General features: G+C 40.8%; 1 protein-coding gene across 13 annotated transcripts in view; it reads right to left on the reverse strand.

Moving 5' to 3' along the window:
• Positions 1 to 10593: 10593 nt before the first annotated feature.
• The window catches only part of ASB11 (ankyrin repeat and SOCS box containing 11), a 32446-nt gene continuing 23490 nt past the window's right edge, over positions 10594 to 19549 (reverse strand). For 11 of the 13 annotated variants that reach the window (XM_060407516.1, XM_012106253.4, XM_060407517.1 and 8 more), the window contains 3 exons: positions 18937 to 19071; positions 14277 to 14468; positions 10594 to 11170 (listed from right to left, as the gene is read on the reverse strand). In XM_060407516.1, the coding sequence (XP_060263499.1) occupies positions 11046 to 11170; positions 14277 to 14468; positions 18937 to 19071 (452 nt within the window). In that variant the 3' untranslated portion in view covers positions 10594 to 11045. The remainder of the gene's footprint in view (positions 11171 to 14276; positions 14469 to 18936; positions 19072 to 19549) is intronic. The other 2 variants (XM_060407518.1, XM_027963639.2) reach the window with 1 other exon arrangement.

A 19549-nucleotide genomic window follows, 5' to 3' on the forward strand; every position in this document is an offset into this window, starting at 1 on the left:
TTGAGGTTTATCAGGAAGGAAACTCACAGTCTGTAACTTTGGGAGAGCCCAGGGAACAGGGTGGGGGGAGGAGACCGCTAGCCTGCTGCAACATTGTTTGCCTGCTGGATCCACTTGTTGTTTGGGGGTTTCTTGCTGTTGAGACAAGCCCCAGAACCCAGGAGCTGAGAGAGCTGGTTTTGCTGCAGCCCTGCTGAATTGCTTGCACAGCAACTTACACAGCACGCCCTGACCATCTGCACATGTGGTTTCAATTTTTCTGGGAGTTTATGGGAAAATGTGTCTATATGTTACAAAAATGCACGTTTGGAAAGAACCTCTAGTTTCTACCTTCTGACTGCACGGGTTGCACGAAGTGTCCTGCTCACCCTCCTCCACACATTATATTTTAACTTCTAAATAAATAATTCAGGGTTGCTATTGGGGGAAAAATGGATTGCTGGGCAGCAAGGGGGCCTGGAGGTGAGCTGCTATCTTTCAATGATTAGTTATAAAAAGTTTTACTGTGTGAAGTTTTCCCCGTTTGCCTTTACAAAACATTTGGGGTTTTGTCCGTGTCCTTTCAAATACACCCAGCTTCCCCATACCCTTGGGTGCTGGCTCAGGCTGATGGCCACCCCTGGATTCCCATTCCCTCTCCAAGTAGAAAGGGACTTTCCTTCCCCATTCGGGAAGGCTCTGGGTTAGTCTCAAGCATAGTCTGCTTGTGCAGTGATCACCAATTATTTTTAATGTCAAAGATACAGCCTTACTGTTTCAGATTCACCAAGCCTCAGTTGACCGATGTGGGAGCCACTGTTTACAGTGTGAGGAATGTCCTGCATATTTTAAAATGCATTTTCCTGCATACATGGGGATACACATTTATTGCTGTACCTTTTCCACATGATTGTAATTATATTAACACAAACACTTTTTATACTTATTTTGTCTTAGGGATCTTTTCATTTCAGCAGAATAACTCAATGGCTCTGTCCTTTTCTTTATTCACTACAGCAGAGCATTCCTTAAGTATTTCACACCAAAAATATTTCATTATTCCCCTAATGATGGAGGCAGAGTGTTACCATTTTCTTTTACTACTGCAAAAATACTGCACTTCATATATTTCTACATATGGCTTCATGCACATATTGAAACTGAGTCCCCCTTAAACTCTGTTCCCCAAGTTTATGATTAACCTCTCTATTTGAAAGTATATTCCCTTTCTTGTCCTGAACCTGTGCCCCTCAAGACAGAGGACTATTAAAGAAAAAGGGGGAACTGGAGCCCAACACAAGCCTCTGTGTCCCTGTTTTTAAGTAAAAGGCTTTTTGCTTTACTTTCCCAGGCCTCCCCAACATGAATTAGCAAGTAGCAAAGGTGAAGACTAGAAACAAAGAGTAGCTGTTAGGCTGGGGAAATGGTAACAATTTAGACTATAAATCTGCCACATAGCAAACTAACTGAACTCTCAGTTCCCTAAAAGATACAAAGGGCTGACACACATGCATAAGCTGTTTTTACAGGAAGCAGACCACCCAGATGAAAACTGATGACCACAAGCACGTAGACCTCAGACTGGTCAAAACCCAAAGGTTGATGATGCTTGAAACGTCATCATGATGCCAACCAATCCAAGAACTGTGCGCAAGCTCATCACACAACCTGCAGCTCCCTCACTCACACTGCCTTTATAACCCCTCCCCTGAAGGCCATTGGAGAGTTTGGGTCATTTGAGCATGAGCTGCCCATTCTCCTTGCTTGGTATTCTGTAATAAATGCTATATGTTCCTTCGTCACAACGCAGTGTCAATAGACTTTACCACACTGAGTGGACCCAAATTTGGCTCAGTGACAATATGCAATTATTTCCAGAGGCGAGATTCCTAAGAGTGTGCTCATACACATGTGATCTTTTCTACAGAACTAAAACACACAGGAGTGGGTACAAGTCAAACGAGAATCCCGAATGAGATCAATGGATGGTCTCAATGTTAACTTCCTGGTTGTGATATTGTACTACAGTTTTGCACAAAGTTATCATTGGGGGAAACTGGGCCAAGCTATAGGAGCCCTTTCTGTATTATTTCTGGAAAATGCATATGAATCTACAATTATTAATCAGTTCACTTAAAATTTAAATACTGCCAAATTGCCACTCACCTAGATCCAGACATCCTGGAAAATGAAGTCAAGTGGGCCTTAGAAAGCATCACTACGAACAAACCTAGTGGAGGTGATGGAATTCCAATGGAGCTATTTCAAATCCTGAAAGATGATGCTGAGAAAGTGCTGCACTCAATATGTCAGCAAATTTGGAAAACTCAGCAGTGGCCACAGGACTGGAAAAGGTCAGTTTTCATTCCAATCCCAAAGAAAGGCAATGCCAAAGAATGTTCAAACTAACTGCACAATTGCACTCATCTCACATGCTAGTAAAGTAATGCTCAAAATTCTCCAAGCCAGGCTTCAGCAATACGTGAACAGTGAACTTCCAAATGTTCAAGCTGGTTTTAGAAAAGGCAGAGGAACCAGAGATCAAATTGCCAACATCTGCTGGATCATGGAAAAAGCAAGAGAATTCCAGAAAAAACATCTATTTTTGCTTTATTGACTATGCCAAAGCCTTTGACTGTGTGGCTCATAACAAACTGGACAATTCTCAAAGAGATGGGAATACCAGACCACCTGACCTGACTCTTGAGAAACCTGTTTGCAAGTCAGGAAGCAACAGTTAGAACTGGACATGGAACTACAGAGTGGTTCCAAATAGGAAAAGGAGTACGTCAAGGCTGTATATTGTCACCCTGCTTATTTAACTTATATGCAGAGTACCTCATGCAAAATGCTGGGCTGGATGAAGCACAAGCTGGAATCAAGATTGCTGGGAGAAATATTATCAATAACCTCAGATATGTGGATGACACCACCCTATGGCAGAAAGTGAAGAAGAACCAAAGAGCTTCTTGATGAAAGTGAAAGAGGAGAGTGAAAAAGTTGGCTTAAAGCTCAACATTCAGAAAACTAAGATCATAGCATCCGGTCCCATCACTTCATGGCAAGCAGATGGGGAAACAGTGGCTGACTTTTTTTTGTGGGGGGGAGGGGCTCCAAAATCACTGCAGATGGTGATTGCAGCCATGAAATTAAAAGACACTTACTCCTTAGAAGGAAAATTGTGACCAACCTAGACAGCATATTAGAAAGCAGAGACATTACTTCATCAACAACGGTAAGTCTAGTCAAGGCTATGGTTTTTCCAGTGGTCATGTATGGATGTGAGAGTTGGACTATAAAGAAAGCTGAGCACCGAAGAATTGGTACTTTTGAACTGTGGTGTTGGAGAAGACTCTTGAGAGTCCCTTGGACCGCAAGGAGATCCAATCAGTCCATCCTAAAGGAGATCAGTCCTGGATGTTCATTGGAAGGACTGATGTTGAAGCTGAAACTCCAATACTTAGGCCACCTGATGCAAAGAGCTGACTCATTGGATAAGCCCCTGACGCTAGGAAAGATTTGAGGGCAGGAGAAGGGGATGACAGAGGATGAGATGGCTGGATGGCATCACGGACTCAATGGACATGAGTCTGAGTGAACTCCGGGAGTTGGTGATGGACAGGGAAGCCTGGCGTGCTGCTGTTTATGGGGTCGCAAAGAGTTGGACACAATTGAACTACTGAACCAAACTGAACTGAAATTGCCCTCCAGCTCTATTTGTAGAATTAACTGAGAATGCCATAAGCATATATACATTGATCACTATTGTATCAGGAAAGATCTGAAGAAAAATGAACCTTGTATTTGGCAAAGGGAGAAATTTACTCCCAATGTAGACTGGCTGTCAAGGAGTTAAACAGTGCAGCAGGAGAGCTGGAAAGCATCCGATTCTCTGAGCAAAATCTTCATAGTAAAGCTTCTTTATTTACTTTTCATTAAATTCCAAGAAGATAAGGTTTCTCTGTGTTCAAAGTTAACTTGATTGTCCAAAACGACAATAAAGAAGATTTGAAGGTTGTTGCCTTAGCATCTGGGAAGGAATTAATCACCATTTTATCTTCTCATAATGCTGATCAACACCTGTGGACACTGGAAGATGGGAACTGTTTGTTGTTTTGTTTTTAAACTATTTAACAACAGTTCTAGTCAGGAATTAGAAAAATATTACGAGGGAAGTTGATGTATTTTTAAGGATCCACATGTGGATAAAGTTGAACTACATGTATATGAGCTTTCATTAAAGAGAAACAGCTTGGCTTACAAGAAGCTGCAAGAGCAAAACAATCTACCAGATTTGAGTTGGTCTCTGTGTCTGTCTGCATGTTCAGGAAACTCAGCCCAGCTTAGGTAAGAAAAAAGAATTATGGCCTGTATCAGCAGTAAGGCCATAATCATTCTTTATCAAACGCAGACTTAATATTGGCCACTGACTCTGCCCCACCCCTCACCTATAGATCTGTGGCTGACATCACTCATGGGATTCCAAGACTCCTCCTGACACCTTGGGGAGACTTGGAAGTCACCTTCAATCAGTCAAAGTCGGCCCCAGAGCTGAAACCTCTTGTCATTCCAGCCGGCAAGTTTTCAAGTACAAAACCTTTAAAGCCTAAAAGGTGCATCTCTCCTCTGGTCATTCAGAGTGATCTGCTTTTCCTGAAAAAAGTCCTGTCTTAGTTGTGCCCGCCTAATTGGCTCTGCACACTGAGCTGGCTGCTTTTGTTACTTTAGAAAGCTGTCACTCAAGGGAACCCTCCTACACTGTTGGTGGGAATGCAAACTAGTACAGCCACTATGGAGAACAGTATGGAGATTCCTTAAAAAATTGCAAATAGAACTACCTTATGACCCAGCAATCCCACTGCTGGGCATACACACCGAGGAAACCAGAATTGAAAGAGACACATGTACCCCAATGTTCATCGCAGCACTGTTTATAATAGCCAGGACATGGAAACAACCTAGATGTCCATCAGCAGATGAATGGATAAGAAAGCTGTGGTACATATACACAATGGAGTATTACTCAGCCATGAAAAAGAATTCATTTGAATCAGTTCTGATGAGATGGATGAAACTGGAGCCGATTATACAGAGTGAAGTAAGCCAGAAAGAAAAACACCAATACAGTATACTAACACATATATATGGAATTTAGGAAGATGGCAATGACGACCCTGTATGCAAGACAGGGAAAGAGACACAGATGTGTATAACGGACTTTTGGACTCAGAGGGAGAGGGAGAGGGTGGGATGATTTGGGAGAATGACATTCTAACATGTATACTATCATGTGAATTGAATCGCCAGTCTATGTCTGACGCAGGATGCAGCATGCTTGGGGCTGGTGCATGGGGATGACCCAGAAAGATGTTATGGGGAGGGAGGTGGGAGGGGGGTTCATGTTTGGGAATGCATGTAAGAATTAAAGATTTTAAAATTTAAAAAATAAAAAACTAAAAAAAAAAAAAAGAAAAAGAAAGCTGTCACTCAATCTTACTTCATAGATCAGTGCAGTAAGATTCAAACAAGGATGTGTTTTTTTGAAAATCTGGCATAATGCAGTATTCTTGAGCAAACAATCGGGCAAATCAAAACTGAGAGTCTTCATAACAATGAGGTTGAACTCTTCAAAAATGCCAGTGGGGTGGCATAAAACCCAGAAGTGGTGGGGGAGGCTTTCTAAACGACAGGAGAATGAAGAGACTTGATCAGTAAATGTGATGATCCTTGATTGGATCCTGATTAGGGAGGATAAGGCATAAAAGACATCAGTGCTACAACTACAGAAATTTAAATATAGATGTATATCAGATACTCCAAGTGCATCAATGTCAAGCTTCCTGCGTGTGATCACTGCACCGCCCACGCTTATGTCAAAGAAGCTGTGTTCTTAGGACATGCTTACTTGAAGTACTCAGTGCAGAGCCTTGTGGAAGCGTGATCCAAGGGGAGAAACGTGTGTCCCTATGTACATATTTTGCACAAAATAGAAACACTTGGGACTTCCTTGGTGGTCCAGTAGTTAAGACTCTGTCCTCCCAATGTAGGGAGCCCAAGTTTGATTTCTGGTCAGGGAATGAAGATCCCACATGCCACAACTAAAACCTGGGGCAGCCTAATAATTTTTTTTTTTAAAGAAAAAGTAGTATATGTAAAGTCAGCACTGCCCATTCTGTTCACAAGCCACTGTCATTCCTCATAAACCCAGCAGCCCCATGTCCCAGGACCTTGGGCTGATTGGGAACATTGCTTTCATTACACTGTTATGCAGGTTTGTAAAACAAACCACAGCCTGTCTTTCTTAAAATGTTTTGATATTTTGGTCATTGGGGACGTTTTTCCCTTAACATTTGAATTTTGTTAATACTGCACGATTTTTCTCCTGATAACATTTTTCGGTGCCCCCTTAAATTTTTTGCCTCACTCACCTCCTCCTAATCAGCCCTGGTGAAGAATTATAAAACTCACAGTTTACTCACAAAGGGTTCATTTAAAAAAAAATGTGTATAGGTATTCAATATTCATGGGCCTACTTATATATGTGTGTATACACACATTCATACAAATATGTATATATATATATACACATATACATACATATGTTCATATATACGTACAAAAAGGCATAAGCAAATGTGGCAAATCTTATCAACTGACAAAGTGAAGTGATAGATGGACAAATATTCATTGTATTATTCTTGCAAGTTTTTTGCAAGTTGAAAGATTTTCAAGACATAACGATGGCAGGAGAGGAAATTAATTAATGAAAACTAAAATGTAGTATATCATTTTCTACAGGTTACACTCATGTTAAAAGATGAAGCTGCTATTGTGACCGTGACCCTGTCTGACCCCTGCCTTCGTCCTGGTACAGACTCGGCTAAAGAAAGATGATGTACTGATATTTCACATGCAAATGTCCATGCAAGTAGCCCCTGGCAAGAATTTGGGATTGGAGTAAATGAGAGGTCCTCCAGTGCACGGAGTGCCCTTCCCTGACAATGATTCAGCCTTCACCATGACAACTTCAGGCACTGTCTCTGAAGGGTCAGCTGTTCTCTATGTGGGAAGCGCATACAATCGTCTCAGCGATGAGCAGTGTTATTGAAAAAAGAATTATCTTTAAACCTCAGGTTTTTTTGACATGGCAATATTAGAAATATCAGGGAAAAGAATTACTTTGGGAGAGACGGTTCCTTAATAAAATATGAACAAAAACTTAGAGATGTTGCATGATGTACCCAACCTTTTAAATAATTTACGGGCTTTTCAGAGAGTTGAGGTTTGCATCTTCAAGTGACACATGCAAGCTTACTTTTTAAAATAATGTGTCAGGGCAGATGATGGATACAGTCAGATAAATGATGGATGGATAGACAGATGATAGGCACATGGTATACAGATGAATATATCAGATATCTCTGTAGAGACAGATGGCATTTGAACAGATAATATGTGGTATTTGTTTGGTTATGAAAATAATTTTCCCTTAAAATGATTCTTTATGTAGGTATTTTAAAGTATTTTATATTATTATTTTAAATAGTTTTCTTGGGAAATACCACTTCTGAAAATCTAAGAAATACTTCAACTGTTTTAAGATTTATCAAAATGAAGTTCACAATCATATTATTTATAATAGCAAGACATTAGAAATAAATAAATATCCAACAACATGGAAATAGCTAAGAAATATGAAACCACCATTTTAAAGGATAGTTTCAAACAGTTTGAAACTTAGAAAATCATTACAAAAATAGTTTGTGGGGAGAACATTAATCAAAAAATACATTTGTAACAAAAAGAAGCAAATGAGACCTGCTGCTGCTGCTGCTGCTGCTGCTAAATCGCTTCAGTTGTGTCCGACTCTGTGTGCGATTCCATAGATGGCAGCCCACCAGGCTCTGCCGTCCCTGGGATTCTCCAGGCAAGAACACTGGAGTGGGTTGCCATTTTATAAGCTTTTGCATAGCAAAGGAAACCATAAACAAAATGAAAAAACCACCTATAGACTGGGAAAAAATAATCACAAATGATGCAACTGACAAGGGCTTAATTTCCAAAATATACAAACAGCTCATGCAGCTCAACACCAAAAACTACAAACAACCCAATCAAAAAATAAGCAGAACACCTAAATCCTAAATAGACATTTCTCCAAAGAATACATACACAGTCAACAGGCACATGAAAAGATGCTCAACATCACTAATTGTTAGAGAAATGCAAATCACAACTATAACAGGTACCACCTCACACAAGTCAGAATGGCCATCATCAAAAAAATCTACAAAAAACAAATGCTGGAGAGGGCGTGGAGAAAAGGGAACCCCCACTCCACTGTTGGTGGGAACGTACATTAGTGCCACCACCATGGAGAACAGTATGTAGGTTCCTTAAAAAACTAAAACTAGACTTGCCATATGATCCAGAAATGCCACTCCTGGGCACATATCTGAAGCAAACTCTAATCTGAAAATACACATGTATCCCTGTGTTCACAGCAGTAGTATTCACAACAGCCAAGACATGGAAGCAACCCAAATATCCATCAACAGACAAATGCATAGCAAAGATGTGGTATACATACACAATTGAATATTACTCAGTCACAAAAAAGAATGAAATAATGCCATTTGCAGCCACATCAATGAGCCTACAGATTATCATACTAAGCAGACACAGAAACACAAATACCATGATATTACTTAAATGTGGAATCTAAAATGTGACAAATGAACTTACAAAACAGAAACAGACTCATAGGCATAGAGAACTTATGGTTTACCAAAGAGGGGGCACAGATAAAGTAGGAGTTTGGGATTAGCAGATACAAACTACTATAGATAAAATAGATAAACAAGGACCTACTGTATAGCACAGGGAACTATATTCAACATCCTGTAGTAAAGCATAATGGAAAAGAAAGTAGAAAACAAGGGCTATATATAACTGGGTCACTCTGCTGTTCATCAGAAACAAACACGACACTGTAAATCAACTATACTTCAATTAAAAAAATACTTTTGTAATAGGATTGCTACATTAAATCAAGCAAAGACACAAACAAAAAAACCCCGTCAAGATGTACTAAAAGTACACTGAAAACAGTCACTAAAACCTTAATAGCAAAAACTAAATAATAAATATTAGATACACACATGAATACTTTCAAAATTCAGTCACCCAGCCAGGGACCTTGCCTAATCAACTTACTTAAAAGAGTGGCTCTCATCATCGCAATTTCCTTTATTTTTATCATTTCCTGTCGTGATGACATGTGTATGCTTATACCCTGTTGCTTCCACTGACACATAAGCTTTTCAAAGGCAAGGACCTCATCCATCTTTCTTTCTCATAGCCTCAAACTGTGTCTGGCACATAATAGATGCTGAGTAAAAAATGCATGAGTGAATGGAGAAGTTACTGCAGAGTACTTCAGGTAGGATTGAAATGGCAAGAAATCACGCCACTTTGGGAATAAAACATTCCACATCCTCTGAAAAAAACGAAATAATCTATATTAGTGGTCAGAACCCCTAAAAACAAGCCACATAATCTCATATAAACTAGATGATTCATCTCAGGGCTCAAAGGGATGCAAAGACTATTTCGTGGGGAAAAAAAAAAAATAAAGACTATCTTGTGCCCAATCATAAACCATCTCACAATACCACCAAGATGCAGGGATCTGGACTTGTTCCACACCCATTCTGGACGCAGAAGGATGAGTTTGGGTGAGTGATCTCTTGGGATTCAGTTTAGGAGCAGAGCGCCCCCTACACACACAGACAAACACTTACCAGATTTGGGAGGTTCATACAAACGATTCATGAAATTCATGGTAGAAAATTTCCAAAAGTGGACGCAACAACAGGATTGTCAAGTTCCTTGTGGCCACAGACAGACTGAACATCCTAGGATATCCTGAGGCTTAACACAGACTTTAGACATTCAGCAAGATGCAAGCACACCAAAACAGGCACTCTGGCAAACACTCTGAAGACAGAAAGCCTCCAATTCCTGCATATTATATGATATGTATTTTAATTTATCAGTATTTTTCTTTAAAGTTTCTTTGATAGTATCCTTAGAAAAGAGCTCCCCTTTCGTGTATATTCATGAACATTCTATTCTAGTATTTTATACCATCATTTGAAATGTTTTAACATTTTCTAAAAACCAGTATTTGTTTTTAAATTGATATGAAATAAGAATTTAATCTTTATCCCCCAAACAGTTAACTATGAGTACTTATTTGATATCTGAGTCATGAAAATCAGAAAAAGTCTAGAACAGTATCAACAGAAATGTAATGTTAACCACATGTATAATTTAAAATTGGATTGTAGTCACATTTAAAAAGAAGTGAAATTAATTTTAATAATGAACTGTATTTAACCTAATAGTGAACTGGCCAAAAAGTTTGTTCGAGTTTTTATAACGTTGTCTGGGAAAACCCAAATGAACTTTTTGGCCAGCCTAATACATTCAAAATATTATCATTCCCATGTATAATCAACATCAACCAGGACTTCGATAACTGCAAGTTTCAATTAACTGTGATGTTTTAAATATTTGGCTTTTTTATATATAAAATAAAACACAAGGAAATAAAATTTTAGCAGAGATTTATTCATGAAAGGAAACAAAGGGGAAGGAGGGAATAACTGAATCAAAAATCTGTCTTGGAAGACTTATATTCATCATAATCTTATCCACCCCGATTTACGTGTCTACATGCTAAGCAGAATGGTAACCATTAGATAATCGAGAATCATGAATCTTGAAAAACTGCCTACTAGTTTCACTCTACCTCACAATTTTTTTAAATTTCTTAGTGAGAAATAAAAACGAAAAGGTTTCTGATTGCACCTTGGTTAAAAAGAATGCTAATCAGGGGGTCTCCATTCCCCACGTACTCCAGTTCATCAGTGTTATGCTCTAACTAGCTTAGCTCATGTGAAGATACCAGGATCTAGCTGTTGCACGTCTACACTAAGCACCCTGGGTACAGCAGGCAACAACCTATTTATTTCCAAGTATCTTCCTATAGATGGTGGAGACTACTGGTATAGCAGGAATTTTTCCAATGGGTCCGGCAGGTATAGTTTGTGGATGATCTTGTGACAGTTGCGACCCAAGCACTTCCGGACACACAGGCGGCACAGCTGGGAAAGAGCAGGTGGGCCTGTGGGAGGAATCAAAACACACGGTCACAGAGGAGGTGGTAGGAGACGTGCAGGGCCTGACAGTCAGGCCTCAGGGATCTCCTGACTTGAGCTGCCCCCTGTGGTGGTGCTGGCTAGGTCCCCACTCACACTCAGAGGGGGGCCTTCATTCTGACAAGGATCCCAGCTCAACAGAGGATCTGGAGAAAGGATACAACCCACTTAGACCCAGTTATAGCCTGCACCTCAGTCTTGTGAGGTCTCAAAGAGTTGTCGTGCCTGTGGCTTTCAGTCCCGAAGGAAAGCAAATTAACCAGGGTCGAAAACATGGTCGAACAGGCTGAATGAGCATTTGGTTGGGATCCTCGGCATGCAGGGGCATTTGTAACGCCCTGTTATTTCCTTTCCTTACTGTATCAACAAAGACTGCTGCAAGTGGATCTATGTAATTACTGGACTACACGAAGCTTTCCAAGAAAATCCTACTGTCACAGCGTCTTGCACCCCATGAGAAATGGTGACTTCATGGGCTGAGAGCCAGATAACACTTGGATTGATAATGCCAAAGAGCACCCATGTGCCTGAAAGATACCTGGAGGAGCAGACTATTGCCCTTAGTCAAGACCTTAGGAAGCTAGAATGCAAAGTGTCTCTCCTGTCACACAACTAAAGCTCCTCAGAATGACCTCTGACGTAGCTGGTATTCAGTCTTCTAGAGTGAGCAGCTGTATTTCTGAAGATGGAAGGCAGAGGAACTTGTTTAGAAGAAATACAAATCTTGGACCTGGAAACATCTTTGATGGAAGGAAACAGGAAATGTGACAGTGGCTAGAAACCATATTCTTAGCTAATAGTTGTTAAGTCCCCAGTATTTCCAAACTGGGAGGTGTTAGTAGAGACTCACATCAAAGAACAACCATTAAGGACACACACTACTGGAAATAATGTAGACCCGTTTTACTGAAAGTGTGCCTCAGAATGGTAGCATCAGCACCATCTGGGAGCTGGTGGCCATACAGAGTTTGGGGCCCCACCCCAGAGTTCCCAAATCAGAATCTGCATTTTAAGGAGATTTCCAGGTGATCTGTAAGCACCATGAAGCTTAAGCAGCACTAAAACTATAGACGCAAGCCTCCCACTTGGAAGGTATAAGGTATACAAGACATGGGGGTGGTTTCACAAAACGGATCTGGTGAGTGAGATTAAACTCTTCCCCATTAGAAACTGTTTCAGAAGATTCAGGATTGTGGCATCAAAACATTAAGAGTGCACACTGGAAATATGGTTACCAAAGGGGAAGGAAGGGAGGGATAAATTAGGACTGTGGGGTTAATAGATACATACTAGTATATATAAAACAAGAGAAACAATAAGGACGTACTGTATCGCAGTGATCCCACAATATTTTATAATAACCAATAAGGGAAAAGAATCTGAAAAAGAATATACATATACATGTGTGCTAAGTCACTTCAGTCACATCCAACTCTTTGCAACCCTTTGGATGGTAGCCCGCCATGCTCCTCTGTCCATGAGATTCTCTAGGCAAGAATACCGGAGTGGGTTGCCAAGCCCTCCTCCAGGGGATCTTCCCTACCAGGGATCAAACCCATGTCTCTTACATCTCCTGCACTGGCTGGTGGGTTCTTTACCACTAGTACCACCTGGGAAGCCCATATATATCTATATCTATCAGGACTTTGGCCACCTCATGCGAAGAGTTGACTCGTTGGAAAAGACTCTGATGCTGGGAGGGATTGGAGGCAGGAGGAGAAGGGGACGACAGAGGATGAGATGGCTGGAAAGCATCACTGACTCGATGGGCGTGAGTTTGGGTGAACTCCGGGAGTTGGTGATGGACAGGGAGGCCTGGGGTGCTGCAATTCATGGGGTCGCAAAGAGTTGGACACGACTGAGTGACTGAACTCAATCTATATTTATACATATATAAATCATATATATAGAATCATTTTGCTATATACCTGAAACTAACATGACATTGTAAATTAACAATATGTGTATGTGCTCAGTCATGTCTGACTCTTTGTGACCCCATGGACTATAGCCCACCAGGCTCCTCTGTCCATGGAATTTTCCAGGCAAGCATACTGGAGCAGGTTGCTATTTCCTTCTCCAGGGAATCTTCCTGACCCAGGGATCGAACCCAAGCCTCCTGTGTCTCCTGCATTGGCAAGTGGGTTCTTTACCAGCTGACTCACCAAGAAAGCCAAAAATCTATAATACTCCAATAATAGTAATAATAAGAGTGCAAGTTAGAATCTTAGTTTTTAGTTAGCATCCTAGTCCTACATTTTAGTAGCTGTGTGACCTTCTGAAAGCCCATCTCTTTGTGCTCCTCTTTTTTCTATTTGAAGCTGGGTTAAAGCACAAGTTACCATAAAGGTCTCACAGCTTTAATGTTTTGAGAATTCAGTGAGATGCATCAATGTTTCTTTGTCTGACATATGGAAAGTTGAATAATTACTATTACTTTAATGGTCTTCTGAGCATACAAATGCTCGGGAGAGGCTCAGATCGTGTTCTCTTTTTATGGGGACACAGCATGGTTCTCTGTAGAATCTGGGATATCAAGCTTTGTAGAGGCCCGCCTTCCCTCCTCCGGCATCTGGAGATTCATTAGCCCACAGTGGGTATGGGTGTGGGGCAATGGGGAGCACAGATTCACCGACTCCCTGAGCTGGAGAATAGGCAAACAACTTCACCATTTAGTCCAGTTTCTGAAAGACACACTCTGTGTCCACTTGACCATATCTAACTCAAATTTTTCTCATTTCCCCTAAATTGCCTTCAAGTATTTCAAAGCAGTCTGCTCAATCATGTGCTTATGCCAGGATACACAGGGCAATTCCACCTTTTTAAGGTGAAAACAAATTTCTCTCATTTCTTGTTAATGCACAAAGCCACATACCAGGTGTATGAAAATGTCCCTTTGTTGTAAGTGACAAAATCCCGTCTGGCAATGCTAGAACTTGCCCCCTCCCTCCCACGTGCCACTCCCAATTTAAAAAAGGAAAAGGAAATAGGCAAGAGAGTCTACAGGGATGCAGGAAGGAGAGAGAGTACATGTGCTTGTGGAGGAGAAGTGGATGCCCAGCCCTTCCTTACCTTCCCGGAGCAGGAGGGCCTGCTCTACGCTGCTCTTTGGAGCCGCCAGATCAAGTGCGCTTTGGCCCTGGGCATTTCTGCATTTGAGGTTAGCCCCATAGTCTATCAGCAGGTGGATGATTTCCACACTGTTCTGCTTGGCGGCAGCATGGAGAGGGGTGTCCAGCCACTGACCATGGTTAACATTGGCTCCTTAAGAAAGCATATGACCACAATTTAACACTACACGTTAGTGAAGAAATAAGATGAGCCTGAAGTATGCTAGCTGTCCATAAAGACATCTTAAATACCACGACATATTTGACAAATCTTTGAAAATATGTGACTGAAGCCTAAACCCTCGGCAATACCTACTAAGACTGTTTCCAAATATTTTGATGAGAAAAGTATTGAATAATAGTATTTTTATCCTGGAGAAAGAAACGGCAACCCACTCCAGTATTCTTTTTTTTAACATAAATTTATTTAATTGGAGGCTAATTACTTTACAATATTGTATTGGTTTTGCCATACATCAACATGAATCTGCCACGGGTGTACACGTGTTCCCCATCCTGAACCCCCCTCCCTCCTCCTTCCCCATACCATCCCTCTGGGTCATCCCAGTGCACCAGCCCCGAGCATCTTATATCATGTGTCGAACCTGGACTGGCGATTCATTTCACATATGATATTATACATGTTTCAATGCCATTCTCCCAAATCATCCCACCCTCGCCCTCTCCCACAGAGTCCAAAAGACTGTTCTACACATCTGTGTCTCTTTTGCTGTCTCACATACAGGGTTATTGTTACCATCTTTCTAAATTCCATATATATGTGTTAGTATACTGTATTGGTGTTTTTCTTTCTGGCTTACTTCACTCTGTATAATAGGCTCCAGTTTCATCCACCTCATTAGAACTGATTCAAATATATTCTTTAAATGGCTGAGTAATACTCCATTGTGTATATGTACCACGGCTTTCTTATCCATTCGTCTGCTGATGGACATCTAGGTTGCTTCCATGTCCTGGCTATTGTAAACAGTGCTGCAATGAACATTGGGATACACGTGTCTCTTTCAATTCTGGTTTCCTTGGTGTATATGCTCAGCAGCGGGATTGCTGGGTCATATGGCAGTTCTGTTTCCAGTTTTTTAAGGAATCTCCACACTGTTCTCCATAGTGGCTGTACTGGTTTGCATTCCCACCAACAGTGTAACAGGGCTCCCTTTTCTCCACACCCTCTCCAGCATTTATTGCTTGTAGACTTTTGGATCGCAGCCATTCTGACTGGTGTGAAAGGGTACCTCATTGTGGTTTTGATTTGCATTTCTCTGATAATGCCACTGCAGTATTCTTGCCTGGAGAATCCCATGGACAGAGGAGCCTGGAGGGCTACAGTCCAAGGGGTCACAGAGTTGGACACAACTGAGCAACTGGCACACACACACAATATCTCATAATGAACAGACATTTGCATACCCTATGACCAGCACTTCGTATCAGATATTGTGCGTGCTTATTGGTTGCTCAGTTGTGTCCTTCTCCAGGGGACCTCCCTGACCCAGGGATTGAACCTGCATCTCTTATGTCTCCTGCATTGGCAGGGGGGTTCTTTACCACTAGCGCCACCTGTGAAGCCTCAATAGTAGAATGGATAAAGACATTGCACTATATAGATACACATTATGTATTACTCAGTTTATGTTTTTACAGCTACTTGTAAAAACATAAACATACCTTACAAATATAGTTGAGCAAGAGAAAGTGAAGTCGATCAGTCGTGTCCGACTCTTAGCGATCCCATAGACGGCAGCCCACCAGGCTCCCCTGTCCCTGGGATTCTCCAGGCAAGAACACTGGAGTGGGTTGCCATTTCCTTCTCCAATGCATGAAAGTGAAAAGTGAAAGTGAAGTCTCTCAGTCATGTCTACTTTTAGTGACTCCATGGACTGCAGCCTACCAGGCTCCTCCGTCCATGAGATTTTCCAGGCAAGAGTACTGGAGTGGGGTGCCATTGCCTTCTCCATCAGTAAGAGAAGGCAGGTGCAATATTAAACATATTATATGATGCCTGTTATACAAAATTTAATATATGTAATCTAACTAAACAAAATTCTGATTATTAATGAGAACTTAGGTAGTAAAATTAAAGGGAAAAGGAAATAAATCATTACCATAAAGGCAAGATGTAATGACTGTTTCAAAGGAGGTAGGGTAAGTATGGTTTTGGGGAGATGTCACAAGGGGGACTTGTCTTTGCAATGTTTTATATGTTTTCATGGGTTGGGTTGCAATGGCAGTTGTTTATTACTTTAAGTTACATATTTTCATGTATGCACACCTGCTGTGTGTTACAGTTTGGGAAGTTGAAAAATAAAAGATGTATTTTTAGTAGTAAACTATTGGCAAAACTTTATATATCAGGTTGGCACAACTATGTGAGAAACCATTTGTCATTAATTAATTAGATGAAGATGTCAATTTAAAAAAAAGATATTTTTAGTCATTTTAAAACTGGAAATAGAACTGCCTTATGACCCAGCAATCCCACTGCTGGGCATACACACCGAGGAAACCAGAATTGAAAAGACACATGTACCCCAATGTTCATTGCAGCACTGTTTATAATAGCTAGGACATGGAAGCAACCTAGATGTCCATCAGCAGATGAATGGATAAGAAAGCTGTGGTATATATACACAATGGAGTATTACTCAGCCATTAAAAAGAATACATTTGAACCAGTTCTAATGAGGTGGATAAAACTGGAGCCGATTATACAGAGTGAAGTAAGCCAGAAAGAAAAACACCAATACAGTATACTAACACATATATATGGAATTTAGAAAAGACGGTAATGATAACCCTGTATGCGAGACAGCAAAAGAGACACAGATGTATAGCACAGTCTTTTGGACTCTGTGGGAGAGGGCGAGGGTGGGATGATATGGGAGAATGGCATTGAAACATGTATAATATCATATGTGAAATGAATCGCCAGTCCAGGTTCGACACATGATATAGGATGCTCGGGGCTGGTGCACTGGGATGACCCAGAGAGATGGTACGGGGAGGGAGGAGGGAGGGGGGTTCAGGATGGGGAACACGTGTACACTCGTGGTGGATTCATATTGATGTATGGCAAAACCAATACAATATTGTAAAGTAATTACCCTCCAATTAAAATAAATACATTCATATTAAAAATAAAAATAAAAAATAATGAAAGAAAAATAAATTAAATTTTTAAAAAGATATTTTTAGTCATTTTAAATGCTTTACTTGCTTTCCCATAAGAACTGTGTGACAGTCAAAATTAAATATTTGCAGCTCATTTTAGTAGCTTTTTTTTTTTTTTGGCAAAGGACAAAGCTAAGTTTATTTCGTATTAGTATTGAAACTGGAATCAAAAAAAGGTTAATGAATTAATATAGGGAGAGACAAATGATAGGGGATTTTAAAAAAAAGACAAAAATCTCAGAGAAAAAAATTCCTATTTAAACGTTCTTACTATAATCTGTACCTTTATGGCAGTGGCTAAATTTAGGGAATCTTTAACCAAATAGTAGTTTCAAGATCTTTCACTTTTCCTTGGACTCTCAGTTTCTGTATATGTCTTTGAGAATTTAAAAATGACTAAATAATTTAGCAGGATTAATCTAAAGTATTCTATGGGAACTGTCTGCTAAATTAAAAGACACTTGCTCCTTGGGAGAAAAGCTACGACAAAACTAGACAGCATATAAAAAGCAGACAAAGGTCTGCTAGTCAAAGCTATGGTTTCTCCAGTAGTCATGTACACATGTGAGAGTTGGACCATAAAGAAGGCAGAGTGCTGGAGAATTGATGCTTTTGAACTGTGGTGTTGGAGAAGACTCTTGACAGTCCCTTGGACAACAAGGAGATCCAACCAGTCCATTCTAAAGGAAATCAGTCCTGAATTCTCATTCGAAGGACTGATGCTGAAGCTGAAGCTCCAATACCTTGGCCACCCAATGCGAAGAACTGACTCACTGGAAAAGACTCTGATGCTGGGAAAGATGGAAGGAGACAACAGAGAGAGAAGGCGACAACGGAGGATGAGATGGTTGGATGGCATCAGCAACTCAATGGACATGAGTTTGAACAAGCTCTGGGAGTTGGTGATGCTGCAGTCCATGGGGCTGCAAAGAGTTGGACACAATGGAGTAACTGAACTGAACTGAACTGATCCTCCTGGTAACCACACCTAGATTTCCCTCTGGGGAAACATCTTCTGTGATTCCCAGCTACTCTGTTTCCAGCGAAGCTCAACCACTGCTGTGCAGACTGAAATCTAGGCCTAAGCCAATCTGGTCAGAGTATTCCCTTGGCCACCATGATTGGTTCAGAGATGGGCATGTGACTCAAAAAGAGCCAGTTAAATACAACTGGTTGTTTTCCCCTTGGATTTATGGGAAAGAAACTCTTGCTCTCCCTTGAGGACACCAAGGAGAACCACACCAGGTAAATGGAGCCAATGTCAAAGGAAGCACAACTGAGAACTACAGACACTCATCTCTGAAGTTCCATTTTAAGCACTGAAACATCAAATGCTGTCAGAATTTTGTCCAGCCTGACAAGAACTTGGTCTGTGAAGCCATGGAAGAGCAAGATTATTCAGTTCTTCTCATGAAAAGACTACTGGAAGTTACCTAATTCTAGAAGCTTCTTCACACAGTCAAGCCTCTGGTAGGTGCAAGCCACATACAAGGGAGTTCCGAGGTGAGGCACTTCTTGGTCAATGTTAACGTTATTTGCCAGTAGAATCTCCATGCACTCTCTATTTCCTGGTAGAACACAAGAAAACCTCACTCAAGTAAGGAAAATATTAACTATTCACAGAATTATTGGTTATCTGGAATGGGCTTTAGAAACAACGTAGATTTTTTTTTTTTTTGGTAGCAGAAAAAAATTGGGGAGTGGGAGAAATCTTAGAAATTTCCAAAATAAAACCATTAAAAAAAAGAGCATGCCCATGCATCCCCCACTGAAATTCTTCCTCGCAGCCTTTGAGGTACCTCCAACCAAACCAAGGGTTCCAAGGAATACAGATGAAATCACTCTCTATAATAAGTCCCTGGTTTACAGGCAGAGGCTACAAGACCCAGGGGGACAAATGACTCATGCTACTATTACTCTGAAAAGCCAGTGCTCAGATCCAAGGTGGAGAAGGCAATGGCAACCCGCTCCAGTACTCTTGCCTGGAAAATCCCATGGACAGAGGAGCCTGGTAGGCTATAGTCCATGGGGTCACTAAGAGTCGAA

The sequence above is a fragment of the Ovis aries genome, chromosome X, assembly GCF_016772045.2.
Source record: "Ovis aries strain OAR_USU_Benz2616 breed Rambouillet chromosome X, ARS-UI_Ramb_v3.0, whole genome shotgun sequence".
NCBI classification, from domain to species: domain Eukaryota; kingdom Metazoa; phylum Chordata; class Mammalia; order Artiodactyla; family Bovidae; genus Ovis; species Ovis aries.